Source organism: Danio rerio, chromosome 23 (genome assembly GCF_052040795.2).
Source record: "Danio rerio strain M-AB ecotype USA chromosome 23, GRCz13ab, whole genome shotgun sequence".
NCBI classification, from domain to species: Eukaryota; Metazoa; Chordata; class Actinopteri; order Cypriniformes; family Danionidae; genus Danio; species Danio rerio.
In genome coordinates, this window is record NC_141043.1 from 11,664,602 (window position 1) to 11,685,555 (window position 20,954).

At 35.0% G+C, this 20,954-nt stretch overlaps 2 protein-coding genes across 22 annotated transcripts in view; both read left to right on the forward strand.

Annotated features, from left to right (window-relative positions):
* Positions 1 to 20,954, forward strand: part of chl1a (cell adhesion molecule L1-like a) — a 163,424-nt gene that overhangs the window by 109,591 nt on the left and 32,879 nt on the right. For 12 of the 21 annotated variants that reach the window (XR_015522910.1, XM_087306007.1, XM_087306011.1 and 9 more), the window contains 8 exons: positions 2,964 to 3,130; positions 3,205 to 3,364; positions 9,465 to 9,589; positions 10,374 to 10,475; positions 10,746 to 10,943; positions 15,205 to 15,275; positions 15,680 to 15,902; positions 19,484 to 19,599. Coding sequence is in view for 17 of the 21 variants with exons in the window: in XM_087306007.1 (XP_087162133.1) it covers positions 2,964 to 3,130; positions 3,205 to 3,364; positions 9,465 to 9,589; positions 10,374 to 10,475; positions 10,746 to 10,943; positions 15,205 to 15,275; positions 15,680 to 15,902; positions 19,484 to 19,599 (1,162 nt within the window). In the remaining 4 variants the exon portion in view is untranslated. Of the gene's footprint in view, positions 1 to 2,963; positions 3,131 to 3,204; positions 3,365 to 9,464; positions 9,590 to 10,373; positions 10,476 to 10,745; positions 11,224 to 11,316; positions 11,478 to 15,204; positions 15,276 to 15,679; positions 15,903 to 16,132; positions 16,169 to 19,483; positions 19,600 to 20,954 lie in introns of those variants that run through there. The other 9 variants (XR_015522908.1, XR_015522909.1, XM_087306005.1 and 6 more) reach the window with 2 other exon arrangements.
* LOC147831238 (uncharacterized) overlaps positions 1 to 20,954 on the forward strand; it is a 650,544-nt gene that overhangs the window by 56,884 nt on the left and 572,706 nt on the right. The gene's annotated exons all lie outside the window — the stretch shown is intronic.

Sequence of the window (20,954 nt, forward strand, 5' to 3'; positions counted from 1 at the left end):
AGATCGCTGTGTGTGTTGTAAAGGACAGATCTATTAATCCTCGAAATCATGACCAGCAATGCAACTATTGGCTGACGGCACAGCAGCGTAATGACATCATCTGATTAATATTCAATTATCCATGTGAGCAAAATTACATAAAATTAGCAGTAAACGGTTTGTTAAATATGACACGCAATAACTTTCCACATTTGTTGTAAGCTGCAGGCTGTACACTTTCATGTGTTAAGAGTATTTAGACATTTTTATTTAGTTTTACTTTAGAGCAGATTTTCTTTATTACAGTAGCCTAGGCCTATTCAAGTTTCTTAATAATGTAACATAAGGAATAACTAGCTATTTTAATACATTTTGCATCAAAAAAGCATTTTGATATCGAAAAAGTGGCTGCATTTTTTGTGAAGCATCAAATCACCAGCATATTAGCTGTCAAACCATGTGCAAGAATGCATAAATTATTATTCCTAATATATATATATATATATATATATATATATATATACATACATAAAACTGTTGAATATTGTGGATATAAAAGTCTATATTATTACATTTCCTATTTTAAACCACTTGAGGAGAACGACCCTGTGACAATTTTATTTATATTTTTTCTTCAACTTTAAGCTTAAACTGTAACTATATATGTTTTTTTTTTTATTATTTATCTCGAGCATGTTTGAACTGCCAGAACTGTTGCTATGACAACAATTCTTCGTCCGTCCATTCTTTGTATGTGGATTACACAATTAGAAGGATTTGGTTATTGACGATTTGACATGATCCAGGATTGTTTAGGTCTTCAAAACTCATCCCAGAGTTGTTGTTATACAACAGTTCTGGTAGCTCAAACATGCTCAGGAGCAGGCTTATTTCTTAAAAACAGGATTAGATTTGGTCATTTCAAGCAAAAGTAATATTGAAAGTATGTACCAATTGCTGATATTTTCTCACAGTAGTAGTTATATACAGTCAGGAAAATAGAAAATAGTAAATAGTTTACAGTGTGTATATATATATATATATATATATATATATATATATATATATATATATATATATATATATATATATATATATATATATACATACTGTATATGTTCTTGGTTCATGGGGTGGTTCTCCACAAGGGGTTTAAATGTATAATATCAACAGTAAAAATGGAATTTGCTGTGATAGGCGACGCAGCGTCAATCTTTTCTTGATTTAAAAAAATGACACCTTAGAAGGCAATCCTCACCAGCATTGAATGCACGGTGCCATTTGAAGGCGTGATATGCAGATCACAGACTCTCTTAATTCTAGAGGTCATGAATAATATTAACACTAATAATAACACTAATACCGAAATGGTTAAGGCGTTTTAGCATGACCAAAACAACATTTCAGATGGTTTACAGTGTGCTCAGCCTGCTGGTTTGTCCATTCACACACATTTTTATCATCACATGATCTCTTATAATAAAATCACATGACCTTTTTAAATACACATCCTAGAATTTGTTCGGTAAGTGTTTCCATCACAGTTTATGCTTGTCTTATTGAATTAAAAGTTTATCTACTCAGTTATGCGCATGTTTTTTATGCCTATTTTCAAAATTGATGCACATCTTGGTGTTTCACATCAACTGTTTTTTTATGTGCATATCCAAAAGTGTAAAGCATGCAGCCCACAAGTTATTGCATCATATTTAACAAATCTTTTACTACAAATTGTATGTAATTTTGCTCACATTAATAGCTGAATATTAATGAAGGTTTAACCTGAGAGATACATTACAAGCAATGATCTATAATAGATAAGTGATTACAGACCACGCAGAGCAAGTACAAGTTGCAACACACAATTAAACAAATATTTTGCAAACTACTCAAAATGAGACAACAGTTCTAATTATTCTTACACGTTATGATCTGGAGGAAGAAGAAACTGGTCCATATGAATTGTAACAGTTACAGACAAAGTCCCTTTCAAAGACTTACAAAGTCCCATGCATAATAGTCTCTGCTGCTCCTTCCTTCAATAGGAAGCAACCGACTAATCCCGTATTGCAGCGTAGGCTGTTGTATCAAAAATCTGAATAATTACAGGAGCAAATAAAGCACACAGTTAGCTATACTGTGGTGTTGTTGTTAAAATTAACTTTAACCCTTTATTTCTCGCAGTCGACCCCCATCTGTCAGTTATCGTCATCTTCGTGTCATAATCAGTCCCGTGATCCCCCAAGCTTTGCTAGTGTCTGAAGGGAAAGGCGTGTTCACGTTTTGTCAGAGCCGCCATTTCATATTTGGTGATGTACCATATTGATGCTGACGCGTTCAAGCAAAAGATCGAAACCCAACACGATTAATTTATTCTCTGAGTCGACTATTTCGATAAAGAATCAATAGCTTTAAACACGGTGCACTTTCAGATTTAAACCTCAGCTGTATGTTTTTATTTACTTAGTGTTGTATTACACACTGCATACAAAGTAATTTTTAAAAACCCATAATAGGGACTCTTTAATTGTGAAAATTCAAGAAATATTTTCTTACACATTCTAAATGACTCTGTCAGGTTGTCTGCAGAGTATTACTGAAGCTGGTGGTCAGATCACTGGAGAATGATAGCCGTAGATCCCGATAACAGCACTGCAGGGTCAAGAGAATTAAATGAAGGAAAAAGGGACAATACGTGGAGAAAAGACACTGCCAGATCTATCGCCCTTTTGAAATGTCTGCTCTCTCTAGGGGATCCTCCTTTTGCACTCATATTTATACTCTTTTTCCTCTTTGAAAAGTTTCCTTTCAAAAAACCTTTGGTCAATGTTGAAAGTCATGGTTAAAAAAAGGGGTATGAAAAAAAACTAGGCTACATTGGATTCGGTTTTATCAACAGAGCATCTGTAGTCATTTCAGTAAAGGCTCTTCCCATGGGCCTTTATTCGAGAAGAGCTGTGAAGGGTTCAATGTTTGTTTTGTAGGAGAAGAGAAGACCCAGAGGGCTCTGTAGATGGAGAGAGATATTCTCTGCTGAAGAATGGCTCCCTGCAGATTCACAAAGTCGAGATGGAAGATATGGGCCAGTACAAATGCTTGGCAAACAACTCCGAGGGCACTGCAAGCATCACCACTGAACTTTTCATTAAAGGTTAGCCACCTTCCTTAATCAAAAAGCTTTCTGCTCGCCGGCCATTACTGAAACTAAAGGCCTGGTGTTGACAGATTCCACTAGGATCGTGGAGGCTCCTCAAGACATGAAGGTCATCCGGGGATCTGTGGCCGAGCTGGAGTGCCAGGTGGAGTGCGACCCGTCTCTGAGAAGAGAGCTGGAGTTCGTTTGGCTCAAAGATGGGATAAATATCCTCTCGAACTCCTCAGAAAGGTAGGTCACCTGTCTTTCCTAAGTGGTAAAAAGAGGTAGATTGTCCCGAATAGAGTGCATTAGTGGCCTTCTGGGTTTGTTTCAAAAGTTTTTTTCTTTCATTGATTTATCTCATACACAAAAAAGTTGCCAGATATGAGATGAGTCACAATTGTAACTTATAAAATATAAATGAAAGAAAGAAAACTAACAAACAAACAAACAAAAAGTGCTTCAGGGGTAATTCATGTGTTGGTGTGTAAAGAATATATTTGATTTTATTTTATATTAAAGTGGTTAGTTTCTAAAATGAGCAAGAACAATTTAGCAATGTTTAATAATGAAGATGACGATAACTGTTTACAATCCTAAAGATTGATCTAACTTTTAATTAGACCAACCACAGACACTCATACCAGCCTAAAGTGTTTTTCACAACAAAATAAATGAAAACAAACAAATATTAAACACTATATATATATAATAAATGTTAACATAATAAATGTTCAAATAGCATCACTTGCATATTTATAGAAACAAATAAATACACACGCTTGCACGTTTCTGAATTGTCCACATGTGGAAATATGATGGCTTTCATTAAGGGATTAAAGAGAACATCTTGGCTACTGTGCCAGAAAGGAGGTCACTTGTGAAGTTATGTTGTGATAATATTAGCGAACAACCTAAACATTAACTCAAATAAGTCTTACAGGCTTGTAATAAAATAATTATCATCATTGATCCCGACACCCCTATAAAGATTTCTTAACAAATTAAGTAAAAAAAATGTATATAAATATATATATTTTATATAAAAATAAGTGATTATAAAATATTTTATTGTCGAGCTTTTTATGCAGCAATGTTAAAAGTGACATTGATGTACCTGCTCTTAAGTATATAAGTATAGCTCACTTATTTTGGTCCTTTTTATTCAGTCTTTTTTGATTAAGGTGCTGTTTTAAAAATGCTTTCATCATCCAAAATAATCCTATTGGTGGATATTTATGTCCTTTTTATGTGCCCTCTCATTTTCACCTAATTTTTCATGCATTTGTTATATAAGCTAACTAAATTTAATTTATAATTCCCTTATTGTTTAAAAATTAACTGTAGATGTCATGATCACCAGCGATCTAGTAGCTGCAGATTGCAAAAGGACTACAAATCGGCCATTTATGGTCTACATATTCAGTCATGCCACACACACACACACACACACACACACACACACACACACACACACACACACACACACACACACACACACACACACACACACACACACCTGCTCCAAGTTTCAACTGATTAGACTCCCACAGCTAATGCTGCTTCTGGAATGATTACTGCACTACATAAACAGCACAGAAACACTCACTGTAGCTGAGTCTTGTTATATGTTCTAGTGACATGTTCTAGTACAACGGGTTCCCTTTGTCTTGCTTTACTGTGTTTTTGATCCTTGCCTTGTTTATTTGTTTAATCCTGTTTGCTGCCTGCCTCTTTGTAAACATGAACCATGTGATAAACGTAACACCTACAGAAGACGGAACGTAAGACACGAGCACATGATAAATAAAAACACTTGAACTTTGTGAACTCACCTATGCGACGTGCATGTTTCATCTCAGCACCAACTGAAACCAACTAGACTGAGGCGCTGAGAATAACAAACACCAGGACGAGAGCATGTAGCCCGAGCATAACAAAGACGGCACTCATACAAAGGTGAAAATGTACAATGACAGGAAGTGAGTGCTCGACCTGAGAAAACTTGAGCCGAGCACAACATACTAGATAAGACAGGACTAGTTTCTGAACACCAAAACAGGAATTAACAAGACTGAAGTAGCAGAATCCTGACAGGTTAACATAAATCAACAACCTCGGACATCATAGTCAGTCGCTCTTTTTTTAAGTTAAGACTCATTAGTTGCAGAATTGTTGTTATTATTGCACCAGTGGCCATTAAGTGAATTGCATTCGGCAACTCATACTTAAAATCCTAGACTTGTAACATACAAGACTACTGAACGCAATTTAGTGCACTAATAAGCTCATGGCAAAGTTCATTTTCCTTGCTTGAATAGAAATAAAAGTTGCAAATAGATTTGAAGCAATGCTGATACCAAACTTCCAAAAAGATAGACTATATACAGTAGTCTACATTTAAAGTTAAATAGTTTTAGGACCACTTTGGTTAAAGGTTTTGATCCACTTTAAATGTTGACTACTATAGAGGCTTTTCATAGAAGCTTTAAGCAAATCCTAGTTTTCAAAGGGATTGTGCTGTTAAAACAGAAAGGATTAGTGTGAGTTATATGACATTTCTGAAGTGTGGACATTACATTTATAGTTTTATCATTGCTGGAATCGTGGATTAAGTGCTAACACTTTGTAGCAACAAAGTGAAGCTAGATGTACAGTAATTGTGAGGCTTTTATCAGTAATGGTAAGCTCTTGTAGGGGAATGTCTCTCTTGAAAATCAAAAGGTACTCCAGCTAATGAGCAGGAGCTTTAACCTATTTTCCACTAGGCTTGATGCCCAACAGGATCTTCTGTGTAAGTGCAATGTACAGTAATACTGTGCTTCGTTACGTTACTGTGACTACAAGTTATCCGCTTGAAGACAAATCACGTTAGCATATTTTTTTTTTACCGCAGGTCTCCAATTAGCAGGCCTGAGATTTCCTTGTGCACAACAGATTAGTTCCACTTCAACTGCAAATCATTTTTTTATTAATTAAAACAATTGCAGACAAAAACACAAAGCGAGCAGAAAAGAGCCGTTTATTGATTGTCATGACAACATTCAGTGCAGCTCCTTTTCAAACAGAATAAAAGCCATTGACAATGGGTCTAGGCTGTCCTGAGGCAAACTAGATAGCCTCTATTATTTTTAAAGAGGCCAAACACACTATAAGTGGTTGCTTCATTTAACTGACACTATAGGATTCTATCTTGGTTAATCCACAGCAAATTCAGTCACCTTATTTTTTGTGGCGGGTTTTGCATGTATGCATGTACGTATTAATGTACGTATTAATGAATGAATGAACGAACAGATGGACGATTGAGTGAAGGAATTGTTTCTTTGTTTGTTTGTTTACTAACTTGTGGAAATTAATTTCCAGTATGAACAAATGCTGCAGAGTTTACACTAAACTCTGAACCTTTTCTTAAGCTCATCTGAAAGTGGCAATTGAGACAGTGACCATCTGTCTTTTGTTTATCTGAAAGACAAAGGTGTTAAGAGCCAAGAACTTGCAAAACAGCTTCTTGATCCAATCAACATTCGACATCGTCCCAAGTCATAGAGAGACACATAGATCAGAAAACTTACATTTCAAAAAAGAGACATAAATGGAATATTTCACTTCATATCCCTGTATATTTCACTTCATATCCCTGTATATTCAAATAATCATGTATATATTTTTGAAATACTCCACTGTATGAAACTTTGCTTATTAAGGTTTATATATGAATGCTTGGGTAAAGATTAATATTCCATAGTGGTGTTTAGACTCTCTATATTGCAAATAATGCCTTGGGTAAATTAGATGTGCAAAGTGAATTATGCATAGGAAAATATTTTAGACTCTTAAATATTATAATGGTTACCCGGTGGACTATGACTATGCAAATGCAGGTCACATTATGGATGACATCTCCCAGTGACCAACTCACAATGCTGGATTTGAAAGGTGACATCCTTTCAATCCCGCCTTCCAGAGAAAGTATTAAAGACATTCTTTCAAACAAGAGTGGTTCAGTTCAGTGGTTCAGTTTAGGGTGGTTCAGTTCAGTCTGGTTTGGTTCAGAGCAGGAGTGGTGCAGAAGTGTGGTAGTAACAATGAGTGGTATCAAAACTTTTGCTACGTGTTTCAGCAAGGATTTGGCAATTGGATTCACAGTGCTTTTTTCCAAGGCGTCTGAAACCATAGCTTTAAGACTACCACCTCCAGAAATCTGTGTGTCCCAGATTTCCTGGAACTTTACCTTCAAGGAAAAGATGTCGGCGTGTCCCTGACAATAAACCACCACCGCCAGAAATCTCAATTTCTGTGTGTTCCAGAATATACAAATTTCTACGCTCAAGGATAAAGACGTTGGCGTGTCCCAGTCATCGAACCACGACCTCCAGAAATCTACAAATTTCTGCATGTTACAGAAAATTCAGATTTCTACGCTTTAGGATGAAAACATTGGCATATTAGTGACATTGAACCACCACCTTCAGAAATCTCCAATTTCTGCGTGTTCCAGAATACAGATTTCTTCTTCTCAAAGCTCAAGAGAGCAAATTCTGCCCGTTCCATGCTTCAAGATTTGCAAGAAGATCCAACGTCTTCCAACCACTGCATAAAGGCAGAAACTCAAATATTCCTCTTTCCAACCCTCTAAATTAGACCTTGGCAGTGTGTTTCAGTATAAAATATTCTAATTAATTAGATGTTTATAACTAATATTCATTAATAACAAAATACTTCCTCAGTTCTTTGTTATTTTAGAATAATGTTTACCTTACCTTGACTTAACCGCCTTCATAAGTTTCCTATGCACTTCATTTATTGTACATTTAGTAATTTTAGTTACCTTTGTTTACTATTTTATTAATAAATACACATTTATTACAATTGTGTCTTCCTTGTGTTGATGATACAGAAAAAGGCTCTACAAGTCAAACAATCTCATTAACCTTCAGATTTGGCCAGATAATAAACTCCTCATTTGTATAATTTAATTAACAATATTTTATTGTTAATTATTTTGTACTTATTTATTTTATGTACTTATAATATTTTATTCACAAATATAAATTTGATCATGTATATGCATACTATTAAAATAAATAAATATATATATATATATATATATATATATATATAAATAAAAATAAATAATAATGAAGATAATAATAATAATAATAATAATAATAATAATAATAATAATAATAATAATAATAATAATAATAATAACAATAACAATAATAAAATATATATTTTATTCATATTATCAGAATATAAATTTTATCTTTATCATTTATATATGTATAAAAATTTGGTGGAATATTTTGTCTGTTCATATGTGTTTAAAAAAAAAAAGGTCAGGAGAGGTTTTTCTTCAAAAACCTTAGTAATTTATTGGACACAAATTAACAATTCGATTCAGCGAATTCTGGTGTCCCCAATGCAATGCAAAAGTTACATTTAGTAGGTGCGCTACCAATTTAATTTCCTGATTCTCGCTTTTATACATGTGGAGTTTAGTGAAATTCGGCACTTATCAATCATTCTCCAGTCCTCCATTGGCCGCACCCATACATACGTCCTCTTTTTTTACTAATACTAATTTTCTAAAAACTGCAATCTCAACTGCAAATTCTGTGCTCACAGGACGTTTTGCTGCAAAGCTGAAGTAAATTTTAGACAATCAGGCCTTTGCATTTATATATATATATAAATGTATATATATATATATATATATATATAAATGTATATATATATATATATATATATATATATATATATATATATATATATATATATATATACATATATATATATATATATATATATATATATATATATATATATATATATATATATATATATATATATATATATATATATATATATATATATATATATATATATATATATATATATATATATATATATATATATACATTTATACATATATAGTAGCTATATCTATTCAAAGGTAGTGGTATCTATTTACTCTACTTGATGTAATAAATATGTATTAGTATCTAATAAATGTGTACTAATACTAATTGAAAAAAAAAATTGTATTTTGACTTTGAACTTGATTGTCATAAAATGGTGTGGACTTTTTGTGAAGCTGCTTTGGAATGCCAATTATTGTGAAAAGCAATATACAAGTAAACTTTAAACGATTTGAGCTGAAATAGTATTTTAAAAATAAGAAGTTGCATGAAAAATGATACTTGTGTGTTTTTTAGATGAAATTTTTAAATGACTTGCTATAGATGTCTTATTAAGGTATACATGAGTTTTTCCACGTTTGTTATTTGTTTCCTACTATTTTATGTTTTGAATACAGTATGAACCCATTTGGGGTTATTTGCAGGTATTTTACAGATGAAGGAATTCTTCAGATATTCAACGTGAGTCACAGTGATCAAGGGAATTACACCTGTATTGTTCGAACATCACTGGACCAAGATACAGCTTCTGCATACATAACAGTCTTAGGTATGACTGAATGACCTTTTGAGAACAGCCTGAATAAGAACTAGATTGTGTTGTTAGATTTCTGCAGATTACTTTAGTACCACAATAAAAATCCTGTATGGGAAAATGTACTTCAAAATGCACCAGTTTTTATTTTAAAGGAACCTGCATATTTTATGTAAATAGGCTCAATTTTACAATTGCCCTAGTTTAACAGTTAAGTTATTTCATTGCTAGAATCCACACTTTTAGCTTAGCTTAGCATAAATCATTGAATCGCATTAGACCATTAGCATTTCACTTAAATTTAAAGAGTTCTGAAATATTTTTTTTCTAATTAAAGCTTGACTCTTCTGTAGCAACATCATGTCCTGAAACCGATGGAAAATAAATATTCAAATATTTAATAAATATGCTATTTTTAGGCCATTTTTTATTTAACAAGGAGTTTAACAGCAGGTGCATTAATATTATACAGTGCATGAAAATAGTACCCAGCTGGTTAATAAGGTTACAGCAGTGTGGAATACCATTGCATCTGCTGCAGCCATTTTATTTATCAGACTTTTTAAAATGAGATGCTAATGGTCAAATCCGATTTAATGATTTATGCTAAGCTAAGCTATAAGTGCTTCCACAAGACCCAGGGATTGGTTTGAATATGATAAAACTCAACTGTTTAATTCTAGGGAACTAGATAAGCCTAAAAAAGTAGAGTGTTACATTACGCTATTCTGTTTCTCATAAAAACACTGTTATTGTCATCTGATTTTGCTCATGGCTTTTTGTCTGACATGTGACACAGATGTCCCCGATCCTCCGGTTGAATTATTGCTCAGTGATCTGAAAGACCGCAGTGTGAAGCTCCATTGGGTGAACACCAGTGATCACAACAGTCCCATAACAGGTACAACGTAAACCCCATAAATGCACTATATTCCCAGGGTTACAGAACAAACGCAACACACATCCATTACCCTCCGCATTTGCAGCACTTTTGAAGTTGGCTTTTTTTCTTTAAGCTCATTTCTCTGAAGTCCTTTTCATGGGCGATGCTCATACTCAAACATTGCTCTACAATATTTCAAGAGGGGCTCCCACAGGGGCCGCACACCAGTGTATTGAGAGTGCGCGCTCTGCATATTCAATGACCAATGTGCACTGTTTCTGTGACTAGAGTTCATCATCCAGTACGAAGAGAGCCACTGGGAGCCAGAGAAGTGGAAAGATCTTCTTCGAGTGTCTAGCAGGAAGTTCTCAGCCCCCTTGGCTCTGTACTGCCACATTAACTACCAGTTCAGAGTCATTGCTGTCAATGAAATAGGGAGAAGTCATCCCAGTATGCCCTCAGGAAGATATAAAACACCTCCATGTGGTATGTTGATCATTTATTTACTTGAATGATTAAATAATAAAAAGGGTGGCATGGTGGCACAGTGGTTAGCACTGTCGTCTTACAGCAAGAAGGGTGCTGATTTGAGTCCCGACTGGATCAGTTGGCATTTCTGTTTGGAGTTTGCATGTTTTCCCTGTGTTTGTGTGTGTTTCCTCCGGGTGCTTTGGTTTCACCCACAGTCTAAAGACAAGCACTATAGGTGAATTTGGTAAAAACTACATTGGCCGTAGTGTATGATTGTGTGTGTGTGTGTGTGTGTGTGTGCGTGTGTGTGTGTGTGTGTGTGTGTGTGTGTGTGTGTGTGTGTGTGTGTGTGCGTGTGTGTGTGTGTGTGTGTGTGTGTGTGTGTGAGAATGCGAGAGTGTATGGGTGTTTATATGGAAGGGCATCCACTGTGAAAACACATGAATTGTTTGCGGTTCATTTCGCTGTGGCGACCCCTGATAAATAAGGGACTAAGCCAAGGGAAAATTAATGAATGAATGAATTAATTAATTAATGAATTAATGAATTAATAATAATAATAAAAAAATCTATAATCTTTTACATTTTAAGGGATTTTTTGACAGGTACTGAATGGATATATTTTTAAAGGGCAAGCACACTGCATTTACAATAAAACAGTAAAGTTTCTTATCTAATTGATGTATTTTAACAAATGTCATGGTAACATTTTCTTTTAAGTAACAATTTGTGCTATTATAAGCCATTAACTATGACTTTTGTCTCAATTAACTTCTAATTTGCTGCTAATTAATTAATAGTATTAATTTAATATTATAGCTGTTAGAAGGGCCAGAGAGAATCAGAGGACATTTTTGGCTAATTTTGCTAAGAATTTTGTAAAAAAAAAATTGTGAATTTATGTGAAATTATTTTGGGAGTATCATAAATAAAAACTTATATGTAATAAACAAATAATAGCATTTTCACTTTTATGTATCTAGATCCATTATTTGGTAAACAAAGCAAGTATATCATATTATATATCTATACTAAAAGACAGAAAATATTACTTTACAAACTGTATTGTTATTAAATCATATGGAGACTTTCATGTTAGTATGTAATATTACTGAAATTATTTTTTTAAAACTGAATAAATATAAATATGCAAAGTAAATAAATAGACTCAAGGGCTAAAATGATGGGTTAAAAATTTGTGCATGCAGATTCCTTGTGGACCTAGTTATTAATATTAATATTAATTATTTAATATTAATAGGATACAGAATAAGATAATGCAGAATATGTATTCTATAAGCAAATAAGTTAATAATTGGCAAGTAATAAGCCAGTTAATAGTAAAAATGGTACTTAAGTTTTAACTTAATAATTATTAAAAGTATATAAATCTTTGTCATGGCATTTGTTAATACAGAGTTCGCAGTTTCACAGATCACGTTTTAAACATATTTTCAGGATCTGAGGTAAATTATTCATTATGTCACTCTCAGTATGTCTCTAAAGTTTACTTGAAAGTTTATTTAAACTTACAATATATGCTCTAACTGAACAACAAAAAGACTACAATCTAAACTCTAAAGAAACCTAAACTTTAATGCAACATAAAATGGTTCATCAGGATAATGCACTGTCCTAAATTGAACTTGCAAGGCCCCATTTGCATCAAGAGCAATAGCTAGAAAGATGATTATTGTGAAATCTTTATTAAAATAACTCACAATAATAATTTTGCTGTGACGTTTTTGAGAATAGTTTAGCCTTGAATGTGGAATTCACTTTAAAAAAAGAGAATTATGTCATCATTTACTCACCCTTGACTTGTTCCAAACAAATTTACCTATTTTTTTTTTTAATTCATAAAAAAAAATCATAATTTACTATTATTGTCAACCCGGGCTCATTGTGGAAACCCAGCCCAGCGGACATTTTCTGGAGGCCGCAAAATACGTCCCAGGAGGTACGTATTCGAGCAGTTTTTGTTTTCGCGAGTCCGCGAGAGGCCGCTGTGCATGCTTTTTCACGTCTCGGACGCCTCTCGGGAGCGCGTGCCGTTCGCGCCAGCGCTGTTTTCGCGTGAAAAGCCGCCGGAGGCCGCGGTAGAGCGGCCGTCCGTCCAACTGACTGGCTGAACGACTGAACGATCGACCTCCTCCCCCTTCCCTAAACCCAAGCGACAATTTGCAAAAGCCGTCCAGAAAAAAAATCAAAAGCCCTTGTCCGATTATGACCACGTTTTCGGATCTCGCCCCGTCGCGAACTCGTTGGCTTTTTTTTTTGGATTCTGTTTTTCATCTCACTTGATTTCTGGAACCGCTCTCCCCCGGACTCGATCCCGGTTGTCGCCGTGGCCGGCTCCTCCTCCCTCCGGGCCTCCGCTACGCCGACGTAACGCTGCAAGCTAAGCGGACAAACTGGTTGAGGCAGGAAAGCCCTCCACCTGGAGGCGAGCTGTCAGCCAGCGAGCGCGAAGATGAGGAGCGAAGCGGTGTCACACCGCCCCACATCGTTCGCTCGATAAAAATAACAAAACGCGGCCATATGTACCTTCGGCCTCGTAAATTGTGGTCTCCAGAAATGTCCATGGGGCTACGTTTCCAGAATGAATTTGGGTTGATTATTTTTTATTGTTCTGTTGAACACCCACAACAAAGATATTATAATGTTGGAAATAGAACAGGAAACCACTGACATCCATACTAGCTATTATAGTCTTCTTCTACTTCTTCTTTGGCCTTAGTCCCGTATGGTTGCAGGTTCGGCTCTTTGGAACAAGTCCTCCATTTAGACTTGTCCATATGATAAGGATATTTTTACACATTCGGGACGGCCTGTCGTCTGGGCCTGTCACCCTCATACACTCATACACCATGGACAATTTTAGACTACCCAATTCCCTACAGTATGTCTTTGGACTGTGGAGGAAACCCACGCGAACGCAGGGAGAACATGCAAACTCCTCACAGAAATGCCAACTGTGCTGAGGTTCAAACCAGCGACTTTTTTGCTGTGAGGCAACAACACTACCTACTGCGACACTGCTTCGCCCCATACTAGCTATTATAGTAGAAAAAAAAAAACAAATTCTATAGAAGTCAACATTTTTCTTGCATTCTTAATTTTTTTGTTTGTTTTAGTGTTCAATAAAACAAACAAACAAACAAACAAACAAACAAACAAACAAACAAACAAACAAACAAACAAATATATACATACAGTAAAAGTCAAAATTATTAGCCCCCCTTTGTTTTTGTTTTTTGTTTTGTTTTTTGTTAGTTTTTTTCGTTTTTAAATATTTCCCAAATGATGTTTAACAAAGCAAGGGACTTTTCGAAGTATGTCTGATAATATGTTTTCTCCTGGAAAAAGTGTTTTATTTCGGCTAAAATAAAAGCAGTATTTATTTTTGGAAAAAAATAAAAAAATTTAAGGACAAAATTATTAGCCCCTTTAAGCTATAAATATTTTTCCCAATTGTCTACAGAACAAACTATTATTATACAATAACTTGCCTAATAACCCTGACCTGCTCAGTTAACCTAATTAACCTAGTTAAGCCTTAAAATGTCACTTTAAGCTGTATAAAAGTGTCTTAATTATTTACTGTCATTATGGCAAATATAAAATCAATCAGTTATTAGATTTATTAAAACTATTATATTTAGAAATATGTTGAAAAAATCTTCTCTATATTAAACAGAATTTGTGGAAAAAATAAACAGGGGGGTTAAAAATTCTGACTTTAGCTGTACATGCATAAACTCAAACTGGTTTGGAACAAGTATTTGTATAGTAACACTATTAGTAACACTATTTCTTTGATATATGGTTGTATGTTCCTAAATAATGACAGCATTTCACTAGTTCACACAATTACTATTTCATATTTAATAAATGTCACTTAAACAAAATAGTTTAAAGGGTTAATTAGTAAACTCGGTCTAATTAAATCTATTACTAAATCTTAAACAAAGTTTTGGCATACCTGTTATCATGGAAGGCTTTTGCAGTGCCTTAATCCAGTGTCTGCCCTTGGTTCACCTTGGACTCATTTGAAGCGCCTGTCTCTATGCCTTTGTGGGGATTTACCCTGAGAAAATTATACAGATGTCTATAAAAGCTCCATAAATTTTAATGTTCTTTTAAGTGAGCACTGTCTCCGACTATCAATGACTGCATGCTCGACATTATGTGTGATACACATTGGCAGTGTTAGAGGGCAATGGCATTATTGACTGAGACAGATGTTAAATAATTCATATTCACATTTGTACAGCTCCTGACAGGAACCCAGAAAACATTAAGATTGAGGGTCACCTGCCACATCAGATGGACATCAGCTGGGAGGTAATAAAATGCAAACAGCATTGTCAAACTGCTTTAATGCATATGCATATATGCATGCCTTGGATTCAAGAGAAAGGCAAACACCCTCATGCAAGGAGACTCGGGAACCGAATGTTCTTGGAGCTCCTGAAAGTATGGTCTCTCACCGCTTTAAAGCCATAACAACTTAATCTGCAGTGGCAGTCAAGTATATGAGCAAATCTCCATCCACAGGCCAATTTATGCTCTATTTATGAGTCAGAAATCATCAAATCTGACGAAAAGCCAAGCGAGGCACCCCAGAAACTAGGTTCCCACGCCAGATCTTGCAAACCCATCAGCAAATGTCTCGCAAATACTTCCATTCTTTCCAAATGTTCCCAATGTTTGCAGTGCACTGACCCACTTTTCCCTTTAATCACCAGCCGCTCTTGCCGGTGGAGCACAACGGTCCCGGTCTGGAATACAAACTGAGCTACAGGCTCCTGGGTGTCGAGGACAGTTGGAAAGAGCAGATGGTAAAGAGACACTCTTTTGTGGTGCGAGACACCCCGACATTCGTCCCCTATGAAGTCAAAATCCAGGCCTTCAACCGCCACGGCTGGGCACCAGGACCCAAAGTGGTGACTGGTTATTCTGGGGAAGACTGTAAGTGAAATAAATGCATTGACAGTCGTGTGACACCGCTGCGATTAGCCAATGATAAACACTTAAGATTAGAAGATTATTTGGGAGAGTGCGTTAATCCACTCTTTACTGTCATTTCTGCTGAGCTTTTTCATAGTGCTTTTAGGGATCAGACACAGTCTTTGCCAAGCACTTATGTGATTATCTTTTGCTTTATTCAATTTCATATTTTCTCATGCTCTTGTCTCTAGTCGACATTTGGCATTGTCTCGAGGGTGATGCAACAGGTTGGGCTGCCTTTGTCCGTTTTATTCCTGCGATGTTGATACACGCAAACATGAAATGTTTAGTTGTAGATAGCTCCTGACAGCTGTCGTGTAGCTATTGGAAAGTGCAGGGATGCAAACATGTCATTTTTCTGCAAAAATAGCCATGTAGCCATGTAGTAGAACATTTTACAGTATTATGCTTATTTAAATACACTACCGGTCAAAAGTTTGGGTCTTTTTTATTATTATTCATTTTATTTAATCATTAAAATAAAATTATTTGATCAGCTGAGAAAAAACGTGCAGGATAAGTTAGCGGTTCATTCCGCTGTGGTGACCCAAAAGAAAATGAATGAATGAATGAAAGAATGAAAATTATTCTGTTCATCAAGGCTGCATTTATTAAATGTACGAAATAAATAAATTGTTAAATACTTATTTTTTAAATATTTATTTCTTACTTATTGTATGTAGTTTTAAATGAAATTATTACTCCAGTCATTATTGCTTTTACTACTATTACCATTTATAATAATAATAATAATAATAACAATAATAATAATAATAATAATAATAATAATAATAATAATAATAATAATAATAATAATAATAATAATAGTAATAATAATAATAACACAAGGGTGCTCGAGGGTTCATGGGAGTATTCCCAACCAGTCCACGTGTTTTGCAGACTTGGAGAAGACATTCAACCGCGTCCCTCGTAGCATTCTGTAGGGGGTGCTCTGGGAGTATGGGGCTAGAGGAGTGCACTGGGGTGGTTTGCTGCAGAGTGTGACGTGGCTGTGATGAGAATCAGCACCTCCAAGTCCGAGGCCATGGTGCTCCACCGGAGGAAGGTGGTTTGCCATCTCCAGGTTTGAGGAAAGTCCTTAGCCCAGGTGGAGGAGTTCAAGTATTTTGGGGTTTGGTTTACGAGTGAGGGAAGGATGGAACATGAGATTGACAGGCAGATTGGTGCAGTGGCAGCAGTAATGTGGTCGATGTACCGGTCCGTTGTGGTAAAGAAGGAGCTGAGCGGAAAGGCAAAGCTTTCGATTTAACGTCAATCTACATTTCTATTCTCACTTATGGTCATGAGCTTTGGGTCATGACTAAAAGGACAAGATCTCGAATACAAGCGGCTGAAATTATTATGATTATTTTTTTTCGCAGGGTGGCAGGGCGCACCCTTTTAGATAGGGTGAGGAGCTCTGTCACCCAGGAGGAGCTCAGAGTGGAGCCGCATCGAGGGAAGTCGGCCGAGGTGGCTCAAGCATCTGTTTCAGATGCCTCATGGGTGTCTACCTAGGGAAGTGTTCCAGGCATGTCCCACCGGGAGGAGGCCTCAGGGAAGACCCTGGACACACTGGAAGATATATATGTCTTGGCTGGCCGGGGAAACGCCTCAAGATCCCCCAAAGAAGCTTGAAGAAAGAGGGAAGACTGGGGTTCTCTCCTAAGACTGCTGCCCCCACAACCAGGCCCCGGAAAGCAGTTGAAAATTAATGAATGAATGAATAATAATTAATATTAGAGTGATTTCTGAAGGATCATGTGACGAAAAACTGGAGTAATGTAGCTGAAAATAAATCATTAAAATCACTGGAAAAAATTATTAAATTAAATGATAACCGACTTTTGAACAGTTTTTTATAGTGCAATAACACATCAGAATTTTACACTTTATTTTTGATTAAATAAATGCAGCCTTGGTGAGCAGAAGCTTATTTTAAAAAATTAAAAAATCCAACTGACCCCAAACCTTTGACCAGTAGTGTGTGTAGCTAAGTTTTCATTGTCTTGAATTAGCTTGGTTTGGAGCAAACTATTCTAAATTTTTATTTAATAACTGAAACCTCTGTGAGTTTGGGTCACCTCTTTAATATGCATGTGAAAACATGCAATGTTTTTGCATGATTTTGCAATGAGAATATTTTACAAATCTTTTGACTACAGAAATGGCCCCAGTGCACTTTTCTTCTAAAAATAAATCTCTCTGGTTAAATTATATTTTGCCATATTTTCTAAATTATATTTGGACACTAAATTCAATAGTAAATGCAGATTTTAAAGGTGATGTTACACTTTGCAACTTGGATGAGTTTGCATCCCTTTTCCATGTGCCCTAATTTCTCAGCGGTTAGCTTTGCTTTCCCATGTGAATGAATACTATAGTAAATTATAGCAAATACAGCAGTTTAAGAACAATGCTATACTAACACATTTACATTCATTTGTTTTATAGGACTTTAGTTGCTATGGTAGCACAACAAATTACCAATAATTCTTAAATAATACAAACAAATTACCAAGTACTGTACTTGTCTACAGCTATAGGGTACATTATACTACAATACACAACAGTTTACTGTAGTAAAAACTGAAGCATACAACAGTATTTATTACAGTTTTTCAGCATTCATTGACAAAGTGTTATAAATAATATACTATACATAATTTAACCTCTTAATACACTTTATTATGCAAGGAATTTTAGCATTGTGGATGTGACACTTGCAGAAAAACTCTAAACTTAAATGCTACATTATACATATATACCATTATACTGAAAAATCTGTTTATTTTTTCCAAAACAAATACCCACAGAGTTAAAGGATCAGAAAAATATAAATTTGTAAACATTTTATTTAGATTTTGAATGAGGAGAATAATCATGTCTTATGGATGTGACAAAAAAAAAGTTAGCAAGTTTACAGTATACAACATACTTTGTAGAAATCCTGTGAATGAAACTGCACAACCCAAAAGAAACAACACTAATCAAAAAGACAAGAGTTGGCTAGAACAAACATGATTGATTTTATTTTATTTGACTTTTTGCATTTATGAGGTAAAAGTTTCATTATAGATGTAACATCTTTCCGTTATGGATGTGACAGATGTGAAATTGGCACTTGTGTGACTTTGCTAAATTAAATGTAATAGTTTGAAAACACTGACAGAGACATTTTTGAGTAGTTTTTAAGTACTGTAAAATACTTGCTTACACCAAAAATGTAGAAATTATTTCTCTATTTTGGTAAACTTAAAACTTATTTTTTTCATGGTAAGATGGTAAGACATTTGCGTGGAGTTGCTCATATGGTTTAAATATTCTATAGTATTTTTTTTATTAAATTTTTTTCATGTGAGTTAGCATGCGCTCTTTTCCTGCAAACAGTCAGTGTGTCATCTTTTTACAGCCCATTTTCCCTCTTTGGCTTTAGTTGCTAGAGGAAATAGTTGTGTGTGTAAAATTGCAAGTTTTTGCCCTTTTCCATCCATCGGGAATGTTTACCCCTAAACAGATTTGCACTCTGTTACCCTTTCCAGTGCCCTTGGTGGCTCCCGATAACGTATCTGCGGAGGTGTTGAACTCTACACTGCTGAAGGTCAGCTGGTCACCAGTGCCCCAAACCACCCTGAGGGGCCATCTTGGAGGATACACAGTGAGTTCCCAATCGCTCCAGCTCAACTGGTGCTTGCCAAAAGCTGATGGCCATTCAGCAACAAACAAGCTGTTTACTGAAATTAATAGACTCCACTGTGTGTTCGCTTTCTCTTGCTTTCTCTCTCTTTCTGCACTCTTTAGGCCCTATCATACACCCGGCGCAAAAAGGCGCAAGACATGTTTGGTGAAATTTGTTGCTATTTTCAGATTAGCGCAACCCAAATGTTCACGTTTTGTGCCACGTTGTTTAAATAGCAAATCCATTTGCACCACTTTGTGGACTAATGCATGCTCTGGTCTAAAATATTTTGAAGAACTGAAATGTGCCATTGACCAACTAAAACCTGGTCTAAAGTCCAGTGCAAGAGGGCGTTAGTTAACATTACTTAATACACACAGGATGTACAGCAACACACAGATATCTTTGCATATGAAAAAAAAATTAAAGGATTAAAATGTTACAAAAATGATCCGTTACTAAATAAATATAAAAAACAACTACCTCCATGCCTCATCTTGTTTTTGCATTTTTGACAATTTGGATTTGTATAATGCTAATATTATTAGCAAAATTATTTAATATATGCATATTTATATTTGTTTTATTAAAAACAAGTTTAAATTTGTACACCTGTCAGGTTTTGGAGATGTATGCATCACCATATGTGTTTATGTGTTTGGATATTAATAGTTTTTTGACCACACTTCGTTATTATTGTTCGTTTATTCGTTTGCTGGAAATTTTATTTAGAAAAAGTTTTGAAACAAATCTTAGTGCTTAACAAACAAAATTAAATATGTAGGCTAATAGATTTCTTCAGTGGAGTGTGTATAACATTGTTTCCTTATCCTCGAAAATAAAGAAGTAAAGAGTAAAAGTACTTAACAAACAAAATTAAATATGTAGGCTAATAGATTTCTTCAGTGGAGTGTGTATAACATTGTTTCCTTATCCACGAAAATAAAGAAGTAAAGAGTAAAAGTATTTAACAAACAAAATTAAATATGTAGGCTAATAGATTTCTTCTGTGGACCGGTATAACATTGTTTCCTTATCCACGAAAATAAAGAAGTAAAGAGTAAAAGTAAAGTAAAGAGAAATTATAGAGGCAGAATGGAGGAGGCTCATTTTTTATCCTTGCGCTACACAGGGTTTGTTTAACTGTTTTCTCATTAGTGAAGCGTTCAGTTTTTCTACTTACAAAGTCCTCTATGTAAATAGAAAATGCGCCATTTTTACGATTCAACTGACTCTTAAAGGGAATGGGAGATGAGACTCTGATTAGAGAATACGGATTCTCTGAAGAGAATGAGCACAACCCTGTTAGACCATGTGCAGATTGTATTTTTTTT